Source organism: Chrysochloris asiatica, unplaced genomic scaffold, assembly GCF_000296735.1.
Source record: "Chrysochloris asiatica unplaced genomic scaffold, ChrAsi1.0 scaffold00020, whole genome shotgun sequence".
Taxonomy (NCBI): Eukaryota; Metazoa; Chordata; class Mammalia; order Afrosoricida; family Chrysochloridae; genus Chrysochloris; species Chrysochloris asiatica.
In genome coordinates this window covers 15,321,347-15,343,811 of record NW_006408538.1, presented here as the reverse complement: position 1 = coordinate 15,343,811, position 22,465 = coordinate 15,321,347, and the positions used below count along the sequence as shown (strand labels likewise).

The window sequence follows — 22,465 nt, the reverse complement described above, 5'->3', positions numbered from 1 at the left end:
AGTCTGCCCCACTGCTGCCAAGCGAGTAGCCCGCAGAGCAATTGTCCATGGTTGGCAGCAAATGGGGACAACAGTGCCCCAATTTCTCAGGCTGGCAAGGCCTGTGTGCTGGTGACAGAGAAGTAACCATTAACAATAATCGCAGGGCGGGGATGGGCCCCAGCAGGGCATACTGTCCCCTCACTCTGCCTTTAAAGCTGGTGGAGACTCAGAAAAATCCAGAAAGAGGATGGAGAAGGTAAGCGTTTACTGAACAGTGCTCAGGCCTGTAGTGCACCCCCTGGCTCCAGCCTGCCTAGTCTACAAATAGAGGACTTGAGTTCAGAGAGGTCAAGTAACTCCCCCAAGGCAACACAGCCAGAGAGAGGGGGCAACTGTAGTTTGATTTCAAGCGTGGCTAGTCTGACATCTATGACTCTTTTTCTCTCCTGAGTTCAGTTCCAAGCCGGAAGGGTGACAAAGGGTGAAAATGCAGAAAGGAAGAATAAATGAAGGAGGGAAAAAGAGAGTGAGAAAGGAGAAAATGAGAGTGGGAAAGGCAGGAAGAAAAATGCCTGGGGGAAGACAGACAGACAGACACACACACAGAGGGATTAGAAGGACGAGGCGGGCCAAGGCAGAAGGAAGGATGAAAAAATGGATCAGGATAAGGAACAAGTGAAGAGACAGTAAAAACTAAGTGCCACAAAGAAGAAGGAAGACCACTGGGGTGTGCGGGTCCACCCTAAATCTGAAGATCAACTGGAGCATCTCATCTGCTGGCCCTGTCAAGGGACAAGTAACAGGTGGCCCACCTACTGTCCTAAGCCCTGGGAAAGGCTTTCTGCACCTGGGGCTTCCTGCCCAGTACAAAAGACCTGGTGGCACACAAGCCTCTCCTGCATACTCAAGTCACCATGGGCAGGTGCTACCCCCTCACCTCACAAAAGGAAGGGTCCTTATACCTTGTTATGGGTTGAATTGTGTTCCCCTAAAATATGTCCTGGTGTGGTGCTTCAGGACAATGCACTGGACCACAAGGTCGATTTGAATCACAAAGTTGGTGGTTCAAACCTACCAGTCACTCCTCAGAAACCCTTTACAGGGTCACTATAAGTTGGAACCAACTTAACAGCACTCACAACAACATAATATGTGTGGGGTCCTGTACGATGACTACCGGACTGGTAACCACAAAGCAGTTCAAACCCACCAGCCACTCCTTGGAAACCCCATACAGGGTTGCCATGAGTCAGATCTGACTTTACGTGTTGTAAATCCTAACCTCTATGCCTGTGGCTGAAGTCCTGGTGTGGCATAGTAGGGTAAGTACTGGGCTGTTAACTATAAGGCCGGCAGTTCAGACCCACCTCAGAAACCCTATACAGGGTTGCTATGAGTCAGAACTCCTGGGAGGTACCACCACCATGTCGTGGTTAAAACCCCATATGGGAGTGGGCTGCGTTTTTCTGTGAATGAGGCAGGATTAGTGTTGGGGGTGTTTCTTGAGTCAATCTCTTTTGAGATACATTGTTGTTAAGTGCTACTGAATTGGTTCTGACTCATAGCGACCATGTGTAGTGTTTCCAGAGAGTGACTGGTGGGTTTGAGCCACCAACCTTGTGGTTAGCAGACCAGTGCTTATCCTACAGCACCACACCAGTTATAAAAGAGATTAAACAAGTGAGCTGAGCAAAGATGAAAGAGGTGACAAGTCACAGGAAGGAGAAGTAATACAAAAGAGTCAAAGACCTTTCTCCACAGCCGACAGAGAGCGAAAGCCTTCTTCTAAAGCTGGTGCCCAGAATCTGGAAATTTGTTTGTTCCCATTGTCACACACAAAGAAGAACTGAGACCTACCCCTCCTTCCCATTTCCACAGTCTAGTAACATCCTCTCTAGCGCTCAATAGTATTTAACTTTTATAAAACTTAAAACAATTTATTTTTATATAGGAAATGTCTCATTATTATTGTGAACGGAAAACAGTTTCATTTCCACAAATAGAAGGGAATTATAAAAATAACAATAGTGTTGGATCCTGGTTAGGGGCTACTAACTAGGTGTGGGCTGTGAAGAGAGGTCTGCTGTCTTCTTTGCTGAGGTTTTGTGAGAAGGTTAGAGACTCCCAGAGCCTGGAAAGAACTTGTTCCTCAAGGTGAGCAGAAGGATGAAAAGAAAATGGAAAAGGGGACGAGCACTCAGCAAGGGATTCCATGTGCTTTACTAGAGTCACACATGGGCCACCAAGGCAGAAGACACTGTGAACCCTAGAGGAGAAAACATGGCTGGGGAGCTGTAAGTCCCGGCTGGGCCTGAGTGCCCAGTTGAGCAGGTGGGCTCACCTGTGGCCTCGTCCAGCCCCTCCTGTGTGATGTGGTCATTCTGGCTAACCCATTCGCCGTTGCACTTGAAGTAGATCTGTGTGGCCGGGAAGGCCCTGCAGCGCAGTTCCACAGGCTTGTTCTTCACGATGTAGGCGTCCTGAGGCTCCAGGAGGAAGTGGGGCAGGGGCTCGGCCGGTGCTGACGGGAAGGAGTCAGGGAGCACCTCGCTGCCAGAATCAGTGCCTGTGGGAAACAGGGGTTCCGTGAGACTTGGTGGGGGGCCCAATGTAGAGCAAGTAGGCACAGGGTGCGGGCCAGGCCAGCAGAGCTGCTCCCTGGGACCCGCCACGCCTGGCCTCAGCCGTCCTCTGTGGTGCCAGGATTTTTACTTCTTTACACATGAGACATGAGTACGGTCTCTAGAGATGAGAATATCTGGCAGAGCAAGGACGCCTCTCTGGTTCTCCCCCCAAAGTCCCTGCCGTGGCCCTGCCCAGCCTTGCTCTGGTTTCCCACCATGAAACCATGGTGCACGTTGGGCTGGAAACCAGGCCAGCTCTGCCCCGAAGCCACAGCTGCCCTTTGCAGACTCAGCCAGCCAGGCGGGCAGACAGAGAGACAGACCAGCCCACTTGCAGGGGCATGGGATAAGGGTAGGGGTGAAGGGGCAGTGGAACCAACCACTTGCCTCACTCCACCCCTACCCTTTACAGGCTCCTTCCTCCTGAGAGCCTCAAGGAATGGTGAAGGAAACAGCTAAGACATGGGGACCACCTTCCCAGCTACTCCCCCTGAGCCGCCCAGCCCAGTTGGAGGCTGATCTATCTCTTGACTCTTCCAGTCTTAGGTAAATCCACACAAGGAAACTTTATGGGATGGGAACACAGAGAGGCTCTGTCTCGAGGAACCCACCCCCCCAAACACCCCACATCAAAATCCAAAGAAATTAATACATAGGGTTTATTTTGAGCAGTTAATCTGTAAGCGTGCAGAAGCATTATTTTTATTTTTATTTATTTATTTATTTATTTGCATTATTTTATTTTTAAAAACAAGCGGCTCCAAGTAGGCTAGTTAAAATTGTTAAGAAATAAACCCCTGTGGATTAGCTCAAAACAATAACACAATATTTGACAGCTCTGGAAATTAACAAACAATTTGCTTATTGGGGGAGTAAGCAATTCCTTGCAACAGAAACAAACAAACAGAAAAGTTCGGAGCACTGGAGATTTTAGAGAAACCTAAAGTTAACGGTGGGGTCCCTGGGTGGCAACAGTTAAGTATTCAAATACTAGCTGATGGGTTGGTTGTTCCAACCCACCCAGAGTTTCCTGGGTGATCTGTTTCTAAAAGGTCACAACTGAAACCCCTCTGAAGCAGTTCTACTCTGCACAGTTGGGGGGGGGTCTCAGTCTACTAGATAGTCCCCAACAACAACAACAAATACGGCACTCACATTTCCCACGGTGACAAAGCATGCAAAGGTTATCAAGTTAGCACTATAAAAGTGGCCTTCAGAAAATGTGGCCTTTTGCATGGTTGTACCTGTGAGACCTCTAGAAATAAAAATTAAAGAAAGCACACAGTCTTCCTTGGATTGTGAGGTAATGAGCTGGAAAGGGCAGAGTGACAATGTTGTGGAGTAGTTTGCCTTTCCTGGTAAAAGCACAAGTCCACAGTTTGGCTCAGGCTTTTACTGGAAAAGAGAGAAGGTCCTTGAAATCAAAGTAAGATGTCTGTTTCAAAAAGAATCTTTTTTTGATGCCCTGTCTGTAACGGAGTCCTGGTGTGGTGCCCTAGGATAGTACCCTAGGCCACAAGGTCAGCTTGAGCTGCAAGGTTGATGATTCAAACTCCTTGGAAACCCTATACAGGGTCACTATGAGTTGGAACAGAGACTGGACAGCAATTGACAACAACAAAGGGGTCAAATGGAAACCAGGGTCTGTGTGCCCCCTGGAAAGGTCTCTCAGAGGTGAGACAAACAGGAAGTGGGGGTGGGGTAGGGGCTAATTAGTACCAAAGGGAGGGCCAGGTTGGCCAGGCCTCACAGAGTCCACTTAGGAAAATTGACTTTCCATTGCCAAGCTATGGGGCAGATGGGGACAGACAATGGGGGGGGGGGCATCCTCCTCTGCTAACTGTTCCAGAGGAAATAGGGAATTAAACTGCAGGAGGTGAGGATGCTGTCCCCCCACCCCCGCCCCTCCCACCCCGAGCCTCAGCAAGGCTGAGGTCCTAGAAGTCCTACATGGCAGTTGGGATCTTGCACTGGTTCTCCAGGTCAGGAGTCATGGTGGGGCACATGTAGCCCTGGGTGTGTCCCTATGGGCAGAAGATCCAAGAAACCCCAGTTTTCCAAGAGCAGAATGAACCAAGATGCTTAACATGGCTGACAGGAGGCGCCCCTGCCGAGACTGGGGTGTCTGGGAGCACAGAGAGAGAGCAGGCTTGTTCCTCATCAGCCCTGGGCTCTGGGCATTGTGACGCACCTGGGGAAGCCAAAGGAAAGCTAGCCAGATGGGGTGTGGATCCACCTACATGGCTGTGGGACCCTCAACTCCGAGAGCCCTTCACTTTGAGCCTTGAGGCTTCATCTCACAAAAGGGCAGGAGAGGCTACCTTCCTTTCACGAGCCGTCTTGAGGACTGTATACAATAATCCCACAGGGTCTCTAGCATGGGGACAAGCAAATCGTAGGCCCATTTTGCTATATGAAAATAAGAACTAGAGCTTTACCTAGAATTACCTAGAAGGTACAGATTTCAGTACTTCACTTAGTGAAGAAATCTTGATTCTTGCAACAATCTTTTAAGGTCTGCTGTATTACTGCCCCATTTTAAGGTTCAGAGAGGTTAAGCAACTTACCCAAGGTCACACAGTTAACAAGAGGCAGAGCAAAGATTTGAAGCCAAGAAACAGACTTCAGAGTTTGGGATGTTGCCCTGGAATCTGTACTGCCTGGCGTACGTAGCTCCGCGATACTCGGATGTCCCCAAGCTCTCGAATCCTAATAGTACGTGGCACTGACTGTGCTTCTAGTTTATAGGGGCTTTCTCCAGCTGGGCTAGGACCAACCTTCTTGTTTCAAAGCTGAAGACCATCCAGACAAGATAAGTGATTTGTCTATGGCCACTAGGTAAGCGGAAAGCCAAGCAGGACCAAGCTTCTTGTTTCAAAGCTGAAGACCATCCAGACAGGATAAGTGATTTGTCTATGGCCACTAGGTAAGCAGTTAAAGCCAGGCCAGGGCTCCCCTGCTCTCGGTAGCACAGGGTGGGATCAGAAGGGTATCTGGGCAGCAGAGAGTTGGCCAAACTCCATGTCTACCTGGTCACCACCAGAATCTCATCTCTGTCTTAGCCCAGAGAACGGTAAAGCAGAGCTTCAGCTTTAGACTCAGACACCATTGGACAGTGGCCTCAAGCACCTCATCTGTGAAATGGGGGTGGGGGGGGGGCAAGGGAGGTGGCAATGAAAGGAGGTGTGGGGAGCTCTAGGTACAAGAGACATGTACCCTTGTACCTTTTTCTAGCCGCACCACCCCAGGCTCTCGGTAAAGTTGTCCCAGCTCTCTGTGGCACTACCAACTATATTTATGACTGTTTAAGATCACAGACTAACTACAGCCTTCAGTGTGGATTACACCTCAACATAAAACAAGAACGCTCACATCGTACCACTAAATGGCATCGTGATAAACAGAGATAAGATTGACGCGCTCAAGGATTTCATTTTACTTGGATTCATGACCAACACTCAAGGAAACATCAGTTTCCTATCAGTGTAGATGGGTAAATCTTGCAAAAGGTCTCTCTGAAATGTTAAAAAGCAAAGATGTCACTTTGAGAACTAAGGTGTGCCTGACTCAAAGCTCCAGCATTTTCAATCACTTATATGCATGTGAAATAAATAAACACGGACAATTAATAAATAAATACGGACAATAAATACCGAAGATCAAAGAAGAATTGGTGTCTTTGAATTACGGTATTGATGAAGAATATTGACTGGACTACCAAAGAAGGAACAAATCTATCTTGGAATAAGAACAATCAAGAATGTTCCTTAGAAGCAAGAATGGCGAGACTTTATCCCGTGTACTTAGGACATGTCATTAGCAGGAGGAAGAACACCAGGCTTGGTAAAGTAGAAGGTCAGTGAAAAAGAGAAAGATTTTTAACAAAATGGACTGGCACAGTGGCGGCAACAATGGACAAAAACAAAATACCAACAACTGTGAAGATGGTGAAGGAAGGACCAGGGAGTGTTTTCTTCTGTTGCACGCATCGGAGAAAAGCAAACATCAGATGTCTATCAGCGCAGTAGCGCTCACTTCCAGCAGCTCCATAGCCCGCCCCTGCGCCCCCACCCGTTCCTCTTTGCTGACTCAAGCTGGCATACGACTGAGAGGTTCCTTCAGGGCCTCCCCACTGGGATGGACTCCTTGGTTCTTAATGTTTCTGTTGCCTCCTTGCCATGGTCCCCAAGCTCTGGCTATTCTGGAGGCAGATGCTATCAGGAGATGATGGTGGTGGTGCTAAGCCGTGGAGTTGGTTCCAACTCATAGCGACTCTGCATAGGGTTTCCAAGGCTGTACACCTTTATTGTTGTTAAGTGCCGTCAAGTCTGTTCTGACTCATAGCCACCCTGTATAGGGCTTCCAAGGTGCAGCGAGGGAGTTTGAACTGCCGATCGTGGTTCACACTGACTTGCAGTCCAGCACATTAATTCACAGTGCAACACCAGGAGCAGAAAGCCTCGTCCAAGGAGGGAGAATTATAGGTAGAAATGAGATTCTTCCCTAGAGGGCCACATGGTGGACTCTGGCTGGCTGACTGGCTGGCATGCAGTGGGTGCTCAATAAATGAAAATGAAATCACTGTGTACAGTCATGCAGCAGCTGAGTTGAGCCCTCTGCCCCTGCCACACAGACACTCCCAGCTTATCCTCCGCCCTGGCTTAGATGATATGGTGGCACAGGGCTTGGCAGGTGTTCCTGATTAGGACAGCTAGGCCAGGCTCTGTGGGTTGTTGTTGCAGGTGTTGTTATGTGCAATCAAGTCACCTCTGACTCATGTGACCCTGTGTACAAGTCTTGTGCCTTCCTCATTGTTGTGCCATCCCATTGTTGCTGCCACTGTGTCAACTCATCTTTTGGGGGATCTTTCTCTTTTTCACTGACCCTCCACCTTATCAAGCATCATATCCTTCTTCAAGGACTACTTCCTCCTACAACATGTCCGATGTACGCACGACAAAGTCTCCCATCCTCACTTCTAATGTGCTTTCTGGCTGTACTTCTTCCAAAACAGATTTGTTTGTTCTTTTGACAGTTCATGGTACTTTCAATATTCTTTACCAACAACATAGTTCAAATGTATCCATTCTTCTATTTTCTTTATTCACTGTCCAACTTTCACATGCATAAGAGGTGACTGAAAATACCATGGCTTGGGTCAGGGGCACCTTAGTCCTCAACTGACCTCTTTGCTCTTTAACATTTTAGACAGGTATTTTGCAGTATATTTGCCTAATGCAACACATCATTTGATTTATTCACTGCTGCTTCCAGCAGTGTTGATTGTAACCTTGGTGACAGAAATGACGCTGGAGATCACATGACAGAATTTTGCAAGACTAATGACTTCTTTGTTGCAAATACCTTTAAAATATAATATAGACGATTACTATACACATGGACCTCACCAGATGGAAAACACAGATATCAAATATATTACATCTGTGGAGAGGGTGGAAAAGTTCCATACCATCAGCCAAATTAAGGCCAAGGGCAGAATGGGAAACAGACTGTCAAATGCTCATATGCAAGTTCAGGCTGAACCTCAAGAAAATTAAAACATGTCCACAAGAGCCAAAATACGACCTTGAACATATTCCACCTGAATTTAGAAATCATCTGAAAAACAGATTTGATGCATCAGACACTAAAGACCAAAGACCAAAAGAACAGTGGGATGATATCATGAACATCATATAGGAAGAAAGCAAGAGGTCATTAAGAAGACAATAAAGAAGAAAAAGACCAAAATGTATATCAGAAAAGACTCTGAAACTTGCTCTCCAGCATACAGATGCCAAGGCAAATGAAAGAAATGAGGAGATAAAAGAGCTGAATAGAAAATTTCAAAGGGCAGCCTGAGAAGACAAAGTCAAAAATTATAATGAAATGTGCAAAGACCTGGAGTTAGAAAACCAAAAGGGAAGAACACACTCAACAATTCTCAAGCTGTCAGAACTGAATATCGCCTTGCAATATTTAAGGATTTTCTAGGCCAAATATTTAATGATGCAAAAAACATCAAAAGAAGATGGAAGGAATACATAAAGTCACTGTACCAAAGAGAAGTGGTCGATGATCAACCATTTGCCATTTGAAGAGGTAGCATATGATCAAGAGCCAATGATACTAAAGGAGGAAGTCCAAGGTGCACTGAAGGCATTGACAAAGAACCAGGCTCCGGGAATAGATGGAACATAAATTGAAGTCTTTCAACAAACTGATGCAGCACTGGAGGCACTCACTCATCTATGCCAAGAAATTTGGAAGACAACTACTTGGCCAACTAACTGAAAGAGATCCGTACTTGAGCCAATTCCAAAGAGAGGTGACTCAACAGAATGCAGAAATCATCAGGCTATATCATTAATACCGCATGCAAGTAAAATGTTACTAAACACAAAAAAGATTGCAACCGTACATTTACAAAGACTTGCCAGAGGTTCAAGCTGGATTCGGAAGAGGAGGGAGAACGAAGTGTATTATTGCTGATGTCAGATGGATCTTAGCTGAAAGCACAGAATACCAGAAAGATGTTTACCTGTGCTTTATTGACTAGGCAAAGGCTTTTGATTTTGTGGATCATGACAAGCTATGGGTAACATTGTGAAGAATGAGTATTCCAGAACACTTAATTGTTCTCATGAGGAACCTGTACATAGACCAAGAGGCAGCTGTTTAAACAGAACAAGGAAACACTGAATGGTTTAAAATTAGAAAGGTGTGCGCCAGGATTGTATTCTTTCAACATACTTATTCAATCTGTATGCCGAGTACATAATCCAAGAAGCTGAATTATATCAAGAAGAACATGGCATCAGGACTGGAGGAAGACTCACTACCAACCTTCTATATGCAGATGATACAACCTTGCTTGCTGAAAGCAAAGAGGACTTCAAATACTTACTGATGACAATCCAAGACCACAGACTTTAGTATGAGTTGTCCCTCAATGTAAAGAAAGCAAAACTCCTCCCCACTGGACCAATACACAACATCCAGATAAATGGAGAAAAGATTGAAGTTGGCAAAGACTTCATTTTGCTCAGATCAACCATCAACACACATGGAAGCAGCAGTCAAGAAATCAAACGACAAATTACACTGGGCAAATCTGGTGTGCAAGATCTCTTGAAAGCGTTTGAGAGCAAAGATGTCAGTTTGAGGATTAAGGTGCACCTGACCAAAGTCATAGTATTTTCAATAGCCTCATGTGTATGTATGTGTGGCGCTGCAGGATAATGTGCTGGACCTCAAGGTCATTTTGAACTACAAGGTCAAGGTTCAAATTTACCTGCAGCTTCTGGGAAACCCTATACAGGATTGCTACAAGTTGGAACCAACTTGATGGCACTTAACAATAACATACACATGTGAAAGTGGGACAATGAGTAAGGAAGACCATAGAAGAACTGATGCATTTGAGTCTAGTTGGAGAAGCATATTGAAAGTACCATGGACTGCCAGAAGAACAAACAAATCTGTGTTGGAAGAAGTACAGCCAAAGTGCTCCTTGGAAGTCTGGCGAGACTTCATCTCTCATACTTCGGACATATCATCAAGAAGGACTAATCCCTGGAGAAGGACATCATGTTTGGTAAAGCGGAGGGTCAACAAAAAAGGAGGAAGACCCTCAAGGAGATGGATTGGCACAGTGGGTGCAAACCTAACAACTGTGAGAAGGTCACAGGCAGTGTTTGGTTCTGTTATGCATACGGTCACTCTGAGTCAGAGCCAACAACAACATGGGGAATCTGGTAACATATGAAAATGTTATGTTGGGTATAGTTTTGACTTCACAAAGTAAATTTGCTTAACACGGGGTCACCTTTTGTGCCATTGCTATTCCGGACTTAAAAATCCAACACACTCCATGGTTCTAAGGCAGAGTTTGAGTGGAGACTTGGGAGGGACGAAAACAATCATTTATTGCTAACTATGCCCTAGCCCACCACCCCAGGCCTGAGACCAAAATGAATCCTTCATCTAGAACCTCTGGGTGTAGCCTCTTGTGACTCCTTGAACCTTCAGATCACATTTCCATTTATTTTCTACCTGCCTGTATGCTCCCCTCTTGTCAGCTACTTTATTATTACACTGGGACAGATTTGCAGGCTTGGAAGTGACTGTAGGGCATCTCATCTCACATCCCCCAACAACTCATCCAACTGTCACTCACATACTTCCAGTGACGGGGAGCTCACCACTGTCCTTCTGAACTGGGTTCTCCTTTGAACAGACCTAATAGAAGAGCCTTTCTTATATTCAGCTGAAATGAGCTACCTGAGGTTTCCCTCGCTGCTATAATTCTAACACAAACACAAGTGCACTTTCTCTTGCTGGTGACAGCTTTGCAAAGTCTCTGGAGGCTGCCACCTGCCCTCCCTGACCTTTTCTTCTTTCTTTCAAATGCCCTCCACAAGATAACAGTGCCGCACCTCTCAGCCCATCCTGGCTTCCTCGCGGACAACTTCCATTTTGCTTGCAATCCAGTGTCAGTGAGGGAGCTGAGGTGAGCAGGGCTGGCTTTGTGGGCACCTCCACTTCTGGGAAGTTTATTTTGAGTCAGACAGCTCAAAGGCTCCTTAGTGATTCTGGTGGCTGCTTCTGGAGAGCAGGGAACAGGCCACGCTCATGTTGCTGCCACCCCTCCCTCCCCAGGTTGATGGCATCCAGGACACGGGGGCACTGTATTCTCTGAGAGGAGAGGAGCTTCCACCCCACCAACCAAAAAAATCCCATTACTATGAAGTAATTTCAACTCATGTGACCCACTCCCATATGTGTCAGAGTAGAGCTCCAAAGTTTTCATCAGTGACTTTCCCTCCAAAGTGCCCCTGTGTGGTTAGCAGCTGAACACCCAACCACTGGAGCTACTCTGGGACTCCTCTCTACCCCATGGCAGGATGATATCAGTTTGGAGGCTTCTCCCCAGGCCAAGCCTGGGAAGTGAGTGCCTTTTGTGGAGATATAGCTCCCACTTGGCAAGTGGACAGGCTTTGATCAATGGAGATGAGTTTGGGGCCCACAGACTTGTTTGCCTTAGTAGTGCTTGGGTTAGACTGTTAACCACAAGGTTTATGGTTCAAACCCACCAGCCACTCTGTGGAAGAAAGATGAGGTTGTCTGAGCCTGTGAAGATTTACTTTCGGAAAACCTAGGGAGGATTGCTGTGAGTGGGAACTGGTGTTTCAGTTTCAAGTCCACAGCATTTTTATACACAGGAGCAGACAAGAGGGGTCTTGAAAATGAAGGCAGAGGCTTCCGGATCAGTAAAGAAGCTGTTTCCCCTGTTAGAAGGGGTAGACTAACCGTAGAACTTATACAAAGACTGCTGGGCAGGAGCTTGTAAGTGGTTATACGGGGGAAGCCAGAGAGGTTTGATACCCTTACTGTAACCCTGAACCTACATGCAGGCCACATGGTTGAACAACTGGCCTGGTTTTGCTCCCATAGGCCTTGGGAAGGTCACTTTACCAATCAGGACCTCAGTTTTCCCATCCTCACAAAAAGGGAGTAATCAAGCTCCCTTGTTGGCTTGGAGATGTTATGAAGGTCAAAAGAGAAATGGATATCAAAGGTGTTTTGCTAAGTGGCCAGTGCTGTGTCCAGGCAGAGGCCTGACAGGAAACCTGGCCCCAGGGCACTGAACAGGGACTCATGCTCTGGCGACATTGTGTAGAGGGAGCCCAGAAGCCCCCACTCACATGCTCCTTGGCCTACTGACACCTGAGACCCAGCTGGAGGCTCAGAAGGGCCTAGAACACAGGAGTCCTGCACAATGAGTGATTCAGGGCTGAGGGGAGGGCCCAGAAGGACAGTCCAGCATTAGCAGGACCATGGGTAAAGGCTCGGGGCCCCACATTTCTCCGCCTGGGATGGGATTCACTGCATCCAGTTCAGCCAGGTCCCCTCTTTTCGACCCTGCGGCCCAGGGCGGAGGCCTCAGCACGAGACTGCAGTAGTTTGCTAGGGAGTCCTACTCGCCCACTGCTGACCTTTATCCCTAGGTGGGTGACAGGGTCAGGTCTGTGACCCCCAAGCTCATCAAAAGAGGGATAGGCATGTGGAGTTGAGCATGGCATGAATTTCCAGGGCTGGTTGGCACAAGGCAGTGCCTACAAAGAGGGACAGACCTGGAGGGGGAAGGAGGGCTGGTGGAGGGGAGGGACAGAGAAGTGCCTCACGCTGGGGACATTCATCATCAGCAATCACAGTCTCTCTTTAGTCCCCTGGACACCGGAGACTTCTCGCCAGGCCGGACCTCCCACTGCATGAAAAATCTCTCCCATTCACTGCTCAGTTGATATGCTCAGTGGGGAGCAAGGAGAGTGGGGGACAGGAGCCTGTTTATTATGATGTTTTAAAAACATACATACCCCACATGGAAAGACCCCTCCCTGGACACAAAGTCCTTCTTCCATCTGGCCCTAGCACCCGGCGGCTGGGGGTTCAGACTGGGGGCCCCCTCAGAGGCAGTTACAATGACCCTTACTGATGACAAATGGGGGCTGGCGGGCTTGGGAGACGCCAAGTTATTCCTAACAAAGGAGGCCCCTGGCACAGCCCTTTCCCATACCCTCTGCAGACCTGTCAGTGCCTCTGACATCACTTCCTGTGCTGGTGGCAGGAAGGCCTCATGAAGACGGCCAGATGGGCAGGAGTGTGTACCCTGAGGGGGACATTGGACTGGTCCTGTGAAATCTCTCCCCTGGAAAGAGCTGATGGGAGGAGACCCCTTGGAAGGAGTCCAGGCCCCATTTTATAGGGGGGGGCATGCTACTGGTGTGGCACTGTAGGATCAGCACTGGACTGCGAACCACAAGGTCAGTGGTTCAAACCCACCAGCTGCTCCTCAGAAACTTTATACAGCATTACTGTGAGTCGGAACCAACTTGGCAGCAGTTAACAACAATGCTACTTATGGAGTCCTGGTGAGGAGCTGTAGGTTAAGCACTGAACTTCTAGGTGCAAGGTCAGTGGTTCAAACCCACAAGTCGCTCCTTGGAAACTCTATACAGTGTTGCTATGAGTTGGAACAGACTCGATGGCACTTACAACAACAACAATATGAGCTGGAACGGATTCAACAGCACCAAACAAATCAACAAGATGCTAGTTACAAAGTAAGAAGGGACGTTACAGTCCCCAGGTCACGGGTCACTCCCTAGACTCTCAGTGGCATCTGGGAGAGAGCCAGGGGAGGCTGCACGCCACAGCTACAGGCCCAGACTCTCCCTTCCAGACCCTTCCTCCTCAGCTGGGGCTCCGTCTCTCCAGGGCTAATCTTTGGTTTCCCCTCTCAGTCCCAGATCTGGGAGGGAGACAGGGCCTGGAGGCCGGGGCTCTGAGAAGGGGACACTCAAGTTTTCCCTTCAAGGAGCTCGAAGTCCTCTCACCCACCACACTTAGCCAAATCCCAAAACAAACCCACTGACATGGAGCCGATTCCAACTCACAGCAATGCTATAGGACAGAGTAGAACGGCCCCATAGGATTTCCTAAGATGCAGCCTGTACAGACCCGGGAGAAGGACGCGGCTTTCTGCTCCCGCAAAAACACAAAAGAGTTGGAACCGTCTCGACAGCACTAAACAACAACAACAACCCATTTACAGAGGCAGACTGTCCCATCTTTCACCCCAGGAGCAACTGGCTCTTCACACTGCTGAGCTGTGGGAGAACAGCTGAGTGTGTGACAATTACAGCACAGGGCTCCTTCTCTTACTCTGGTATCTGGTTTTCAAAAACCTGTGTGAGCTTTTAACATGATAAAACACATCATCATCAACACAATAACCCTGCCAAATAGGTGTTCCATTTCACAGATGAGGAAACTGAGACTTTCGAGCAGTGAAAAGATAAGCTTAGAGTTAGATACCAAGAACCCCAAAGCTCTTTCCACTAAACCACGAAGATCTGAAAGGTGCCACTTGTTTTGTTGCCCATTTTGGAGTCATTTAGGAGTTCACTAGCTTGCTGGAGGGGGAGGGGCCCATGCTTACTCTGCTCATTCCACAGAGGTCTCCCCTGGACATCCTGAGAACCCCATGAAGGTGGGGGCAATGACTCCTCAACAGAGCCCCTCGGTCAGTGCCATTGTTGTCTTAGGGCAATGGTACCCTCCCCACTTGTGACTCAGGCCCGTGGGAGACCTGCTTCTCTGTGGGACACTCACTCCCTGACCCAGCTAGGATGTACCCAGTGTGAATCACAGTATCAGACTCCACCAAATTCCTGGCACCTCCTTCCTGTGTCCCGGCAAGCCATACCCTGACACTGTGGGATAGACCTCAGCCTCACAACCATCCACATTTCCACTATGACTTCCTGCTCACTGGGCTCCCCACTTCCCCTCTTGTCCCTCAAATCCACTGTCCTCATAACAGCTGTAGCGTGTGATTCTGTTGAAATACAAACCCCTCCAAAGGCTTCCCTGTGTGCATGGAATAGTCGGACCTCTCCCTGGATTCTCAAACCTGCTCATCCCTCATGATGTCTAACTTGCCATGCTTATCCCACACCTCAGGGCCTTTGCTGTTTCCCCAGACATCCTAACGGCGTCACTGTGCTCTCAGCTCAAATGCCATCTCCTCAAGGAGGCCTGCCCTGACCACCCAATGCAGATTTCCTGTCTTTCACCCTCCCTCGGCCTCCACACCATCCAGCCTTTGTTTCAGACAGTGCTCAGCTCTCTCTGGGATTACACTGTTCATGCATATGTTTGCTTGCTTGCTGTCTATCTCTGGACAGGTAGCTATCTGGAAGGTAAGCTCCTTGAAGACCTAGAAATCTTGCTTGTGTATATGCCTGGGTCTACTGGGAGCACAGGACTTCCTCCAGCCTGTGCCACCCAGGTCCCCTGGAAACAGGTGGCCGGTGGAGGTAGAAGGAGACAGTCAAAGGGGGTGGGCCCAGGTTGGGCAAACTTGGTTCTACCTTGTGTGATGTCACCAGTTGATGGAACCTCCAAAACACCAGGTGCTTTGGTGTCCACTCCTATTACGGCCACCCCACCTGTGTCCAAAGTGTGTTCCATAGTGTTTTTCATTGCTGACATTTTAGAAGTACTGACAGGCCTTTCTTCTACGGTGCCTCTGGATGGATTTGAACCTTCTGGTTAGCAGCTGAGTCAATTGACAGTTTATTCCACCCAGGAACTCTTCATAGAACCTAAAACAACATTAAATCACTGTCTTTCACGATGGAGACCAGAGAGGGTGCAGCCCAACCTCAGATCACACAGTACCGGAGGTATAAGCCAGAAAGAGAAACTGTGCACTAGAATTCTCTGAAAAAAATCCTTCTTTTCCTTATAATGAAGACACTTTTTGGAAGGGGGGGGGGCACTTTTCTGATGACAAAGGAAAATATTTGCACACTGTAAACAATTTAGAAGAAAATAAAAATCACCCAATTCCCACCTCAGTTTTACCAGAATTAATGTTGGATATTGATCCTCTCTGACTTCCCTGGATGCTCAAGTATTTCCTGACTTAGATGAGGTCTCACCAGGTACAGTTTATAGCCTATGTTTTCCTTTCAGGGCTGTTAACTGAGAGCAAACCACAAGCAAAATGCACCAGACATCTCTTGCACACAACACAGTCACATACGTCAGACAGGAGCGGGCCAGCTGGGCGGACTACTCCTGGCACGGTGTCTGGGTCATCGGAGGAACGCAGGATGCAGAGCTGGTGCATGGAGCTGGCACTGGGCAGAAAGACACCCTGTGGCCTCTCCCATTCTCTTGGCAAAGTCCAAATGTCCCTGGGTACAGTCTGAGCCAAACGGGTCAGTGGTTATGTTCCTCTGCCTTTCGAGGCCAGGTGTCCCCACAGAGCCCTGCAAAGTTTAAGGTTAGGCTTGCTCTAGAGGCCTGTGGAACTCATCTCCCTGCCTTTCTCACATCATGTTCTGGGACTGAACAACTTTTTTCTTGCAGAGGACCAGAAAGAAGAAACAACTGCCAAACACATTGCAAAGTGGAAAAATTGCTGTGATCCTGAGCCAGACCCTGCCTGGTGTTGGCTATGCTGAATGCCCAGTGCTCACCAGCAGGCTGCTGAGACCAAGGGCTGGCCAAGCTGGGCAGAAGGGGCTCTTGACCTTGAGTGCAACCCCTTTGTTTCTAGACGGAGATCCTAAGCCAGAGAGGAGCGAGTCAGTCATGGCTGCAGTGCCCCTGTGGTGCTGACATTATGTTGGCATAAAGGGACTCAGTGCAGCGAGAGAGAAAGGGTGTCTGGACTCTGCCAGTCTGTGAAATGGAGTGGGAGCAAGCCGCACAAATGGGCAGAGATGGAGTCATGCAGAGAGGGAAGGGAACAAGCTTGAGTACACCTGGCAATGCTGGGTGAGTGGAAGGGCCCATGAGATGTGTAGGGGCCTCTCTTTGGATCTGGAACCCAATTGGCGGCTGCTCAGACCCTGGGGATGAGGGAGGGAAGAAGGCAGCCCCCTGGGGGTCTTCATCCACATTCCTGCTCTGCCTGCTTCCACAAGATGTCCTGGCCTCCAGGAGGGCAGGCAATACAGACTCAGTCTTTCAGGAATGCCCTGGGGGATCTGGGGCAGGGAGTAATGTGCCTCAGGTCACCCAGCAGGTTGGCAGCAAAACTACACCTGGAATGTGGGCATCCTGGCACTCAGTCCAGTGCTCATGACCTGGCCTCTCTCTGTGCCCAGGGATGGAGAAGATCCTGACCCTGGACTTGGGTTGGCACCTGAGTTCTCAGCTGGGGAGAAAGATGGCAATGGCCAAGACTATGGCTGTTTTGATGCACCACAGAGAGGTAAAGACATAATGCCATGCATGCATGCATTCCCTCAATCGTCAGACATCTCGCCTTGTAAGCCAATGGAGGACCTAGAGAGCAATGGGACGCTCACAGCAAAGGTTCAGTGTTAATAAGCTAGATAGCATGACTCTCCGAGTCCTGCTCAGTCTGTCTCAGCCTGGCCTCACGATGACAGAATGGTCTGTAATGACTACTCCCTGGCAATGCAGAAATCAAATGACACTTTGTCTGCAGCTTTCCCCTTCTCCTCAGTCAAGGAGCCAGCCCACCTCCTACTCCAGCAAGCAGGACTGTACTACTCCTACCTTGACTACTCAGGGTTATACTGTAGAGTCGCTTCCGACTCATAGAAACCCTGTATGGGGTTTCCGAGAAGTGGCTGGTGGGTTGGAACCACTGACCTTGTGGGCAATAGTCCATTGCTTATCCTATAGTGCCACACCAGGACTCCCCAGGCTCCCATAATTTCTTCGGTTGAAACATACCAGCACTGTTACTGACTTACAAGGTGATCCTGAGTAAGTCACTTCCCTTTGGGCCTCAGTCTTCCCTTCTGGGAAGTGGGCCTACATTTATTTGCTTTGATTCTAGGGTAGTTGGTAACTCAAAAATCAAAACTGTGCAACTATTTTGCTAGCTGGGCATGGGCAGCCTTGTGCTCTTAATTTTTATTGGTTCTTTTTTTTTTTTATGGGCATGCCAGGAGCACTGGTCAACATCAGCCAGCCAGGTGCTCCACTGCCCATTCCACACCTTGCCCCAGCACCTTGCCTTAGCCTACTGCCGCTGCCAAGCTCAGCCCACTCTGTGGTGACAGGGAGCTGTAAAAGGCTGATGCAAGCGGGAAGGAGGGAATGAAACAGACTCGCGTGGGGCCGGATGGTCCTCCATCACCAGGCCCCTGGGATGCCATGCCTGCTCCTGCCCGCCTGTTTGCACCTGCTGATGTAATCGCTGGGCCGCCTTGGCTCAGGGCTAGGAGCCAGAGAAAGGGTGCAAGAGCAGGGGACCAGGAGACTGGGCAGATGTGCATCAGGAGGGGGATCTCCTGAGGAGAAGCGCAGCTAGGGGGAGCCAGGGGAGCCAGGAGTCTGGCAAGATGCATGTGCTCCAGAGTCAGGGGGATCTGGGTTCAAGCCCCAGTGCTGCTACTATGTCATTCAGACGAGTATCTTACATCTCTGAGTCTGCAGAGACCTGGGAAAATGACACAGGTATGGCATCCAGGTGTCCTGCCCAGAACCTGGCAGGTTACAAGCACTCAATGGTGTCAGCTCCTCCTAAGGATTCCTAGAGGGGAGATAAGGAAAACCCCAAAAAGAATCCCAGCTCACTGGGTGACTGTGGGCCTCAATTCCTTGAGCCTCAGTTTGTTTATCTGTAGAATGGGCAAGATGATAATGGGGGGCAAAGGTGTGGCAGTATAACATGGCAGTAGAGGAGGTAGAGGGTTCAGGGGAGCAGGGGATGGAAGTAGAGGGTTGTCTCATCAGGTGCCTGGGGCTTTCAGAGGCTAAGTGGCCCAAACCCTGTCCTGAGCGGCCACTGGGCTGGGAGGCGGGCCTGTCGGCTGCTGCTCTCAGCCTGACCTGGCCCCAGGAGCCCTGCTGCTGCTCCACTTATGTTTGTGCTGCTCAGGGAGGAAGGCCCGGAAGAGGAGCACACTGCTCTCTGGAGGCCTCCACGGTGCCGTCAAAAACATGCAAGTGGAGGAAGAGAGTCAAGGCAGGCTCCTAGAAAAGGCCTGGACCTCTGCACACAGCCATGAACCCAAGGTCGGGAATGGCCATCCTGTGGTCCTACATCCAGACTGAGAAAGCGGACAAGGAAGAGCCTGACTTAGCACCCACGAAGCTCACAGGGACAGGTCAGGTGGCAAGGAGCTGTCCACCTCAGCCATCCTGACTCCTCAGCTTGTGGTGGGAGTGCTGTGGCCTTCCCTAGCTCTGCCAGGTTGCTCTGGAGGAGGGTCCTCACTCCAGCTGGGATTCACGGTGTCCCTGCCTGCAGAGTTCCCTTTCCCATCGTGTTGCCTTGCTCCTAGAAGGTAAATTAAGTGACGGATAACTGCCATGTATAAGCACGAACCAGCTCCCAGACACCGCACCGAGAGCCTGGCATACATTATCTAATTCAATCCTTCCAAAACGCCACTGAGATAGGGGCTTTTGTTATCATCCCCAGTTTACAGATGAGGAAACTGAGGCAACTGGCCCAAAGTCAGAGTTGTTGGCATTTGAAGCTGGGTCTTAATTAAGCCTTTGCCCTTGTCTGTGGTTCGTCAACTCTAGTGTGCACAGGATCCCATGGAGGGTTTGTCCCTCTGAGGAATTCTGGGAGGATGCCCCCGAGAAGTGTTTACAGGTGCTGACCCTGGTCCACTCTCTCTTACCTCCTAATAGAAATATAAAACACTTACAGTACATAATGGTGCTTAACATCTGTCAGCTCCCTTTCTTAAGCCCTTCTAAGATTCAGTGGGGGCTTTTTCAAAATGAAGAAAAGAATTATATGGCAGCAGGGTTCCCAGGGGTTTAGCTCCCTAAGTCTGAATCAGGGCTGGGTATGCAGTAATACCCATAAAGAAACCTGCCAGGCAAATTACTATCGTTTTGGGGCCTCAGTTTCCTTATCTACAAAATGGGAGTAATAATAATATTTATAGTAAGGACTAAACCCATTAGCACACATACAGAGCTGAGACCAATGTGTGGCAACTCAGAATTTATGAATAAATAGAAGCCACATTATTATTCGAGCTGTCATTCACATCACTAATATCTACATCAGCTCTATAATTTATCTTCACAACAAATCTGAGCATGCTGTGGGCATCTGCTTCCATTGTTTACCTACAGCTACTCAGGGGACTAAGTAACCTGTCAAAAGTCACGCAGGTACCAAGTGACGGAGGGCAATCTAAGCTGGGTCTGTTACCCCAGAGATGGGGACTGTGTGGCATTAGGAAGGACATGGTTACTTGGGCCACTTGCCCAGGAAAGAATGGGAAATGGTTTTCGTCTGTTTCCTGCAATTCCTGCTAGCCCCCCAGGCTTAGCCCAGAGTACAATAAACAATGTCACTGGGGAAAGCAGGGGAGGATGTTTCCAATGGGGAACCCAGAGGCTGTGTTAGCCCCTGATACTGTGTAACCTGGGGCTGTCAGTCCTTCCTCCTGTGTGTCCATCCTTGGCCTCCTGATGGGGCACACATGAAGCTTGAGGGCTGGCTCTATATTGGCTGGCCTAGCCCAGTCCCTGGGAAAGGGGACAATCACTTGCTTCTCCTGAGATCCCCAAGTCCCCTGCCCTACCCTGCACCCCCTACCCCCACCCCAGCTCCAAACAAGAGGCCTCAGATTGCCCTTGATGTACAGATCTGGTAGGTGGCTAATTTTAGCTGAGAATACTCGGCATTTTCCCAGCCGCTATACTCCACGCTGGACAAATGGCCTTGGTTTTCCTCCCTGATTGTTCACGGCTGGGGGCTGGGGACTGGCTCCAGCTGAGGACAATTCTCTTTGTGTCTGCTTCCGGGTGGCTCTTAATAACTCAGCAAAGGGGACAGAACAGCCTGGAGCTTTTAGTCTGCCACAGCCAAACTAGCCCTCATCCAGTGCCCTGGCTGCATAGCCCCCCTTGCTCTACACAGGCAGGGGTGTTCTGGAAAAATGGCATTTGACTAGGACTTGGGGCCCACAGTCTCCTCGAATCTTCATGAGCCTGGGCACAGGGGGAGGGCTTGTGATCTTGAAGGGGCCTCTCTGTGAGCAGATGGGAAAAGCAAGGCACAGAGAGGGTGTGAGTGGTATAAGGACACAGAGCACTAGGCAGAACTGGGTTTGGAATATGTGTCTCCAGACTCTTAAGTTCAGTGCTCTTTCTAGCACATGCAGGAGAAATCCCACTCAGACTGAAAGCACCGCTTCCCCCCCGCTCCGCCCAATTCTCTTGGCCTCCGGTGGAGATGCCTGGGATGCTGACCCCCACCCTCTACCTGGCTAAATCCTGCTCTTTCTTCAGGTTTCCTCAGAAAGCCCTGCTCTGAGAGCACTCCTCCCAACTAAACCAGGGGCCCTGGTTCGTCTTCTGGTATTTTCCTCATTTCCTTCATCACCTTTTTAAGTTATGTACTAATTTGTCTATTTCCTTGTCTAGTACCTGTGTTCCTGCTGGACCTTACAGGGAAGATGCATACTGACTTTCAAGGTATTTAACAGCAAGGCGTCTTGCTGGCACAATGGGTAGGGTGCTGGCTGCTAACTGAAAGGCTAGCAGTCAGAACCCACCAACCACTCTTCGGGAAAAACTCCCCGGCGACCTGCTGCTGCAAAGATTACCCACTAAACTCATGACCACTCTAGAGGACAGAGTAGAACTGACGGCCATCGGGTCTCTGAGCCTGTAAATCTCTGCGGAAGCAGACAGACTCATCTTTCTTCCTCGGAGCTGCTGCTGGCTTTGACTCACCAATCTTCTGTTTAGCAGCCCAGTGCTTAGTCCACTGCACCACCAGGGCTCCCTAGATTCTATGGAGCAGTTTTACTCTGTCTGTTCACTATGAGTTGGGATTAGCTTGACACACACAACAACAACATGGGCACTGGGGCAGGTCCTGGAGCCCCAGTTGGACTCAGAGACGTCTGGGAAGGCCCTGGGAGTGACTGGGGTGACTTGGGACAGTGTGGAAGTTAGACATTTTGACCAGCACAGTAGCCTTCCTGGGTTGATGGCTTGTGTTTGCTCACAGTTGTAGCCTCAGGACTAGTTTGGCACAGAGCAGACACTTCTTAAGTGCTTCTCGAAAGATGGAATGCACCGACTGGGCTCTTCTGGGTCCTTTTCTCCCTGAGGAAGAGGATTCATTTTGGATGCTTCTCCCTTCCCATAAATGGTTCTGGAAGCAGAAGTGAGGCATCTTGGGGAAGGGTGGTCTATGCCCTGGCCACCCCCAACTCTGTCCCTGGCCTTCAAGCCAGCTCAGGGTCCCTCCCTGCCTCCACAGGCCTCCTCCCTCATCTTCCCCTGCTCCAGCCTGGACCCAACAAGCTATAATTAGA

General features: G+C 49.2%; 1 protein-coding gene across 2 annotated transcripts in view; it reads right to left on the bottom strand.

Annotated features, from left to right (window-relative positions):
* Window positions 1-22,465, bottom strand: part of UNC5B (unc-5 homolog B (C. elegans)) — a 103,448-nt gene that overhangs the window by 25,917 nt on the left and 55,066 nt on the right. For both annotated transcript variants that reach the window (XM_006835860.1, XM_006835861.1), the window contains exon 2: window positions 2,324-2,548. In XM_006835860.1, the coding sequence (XP_006835923.1) occupies window positions 2,324-2,548 (225 nt within the window). The remainder of the gene's footprint in view (window positions 1-2,323; window positions 2,549-22,465) is intronic.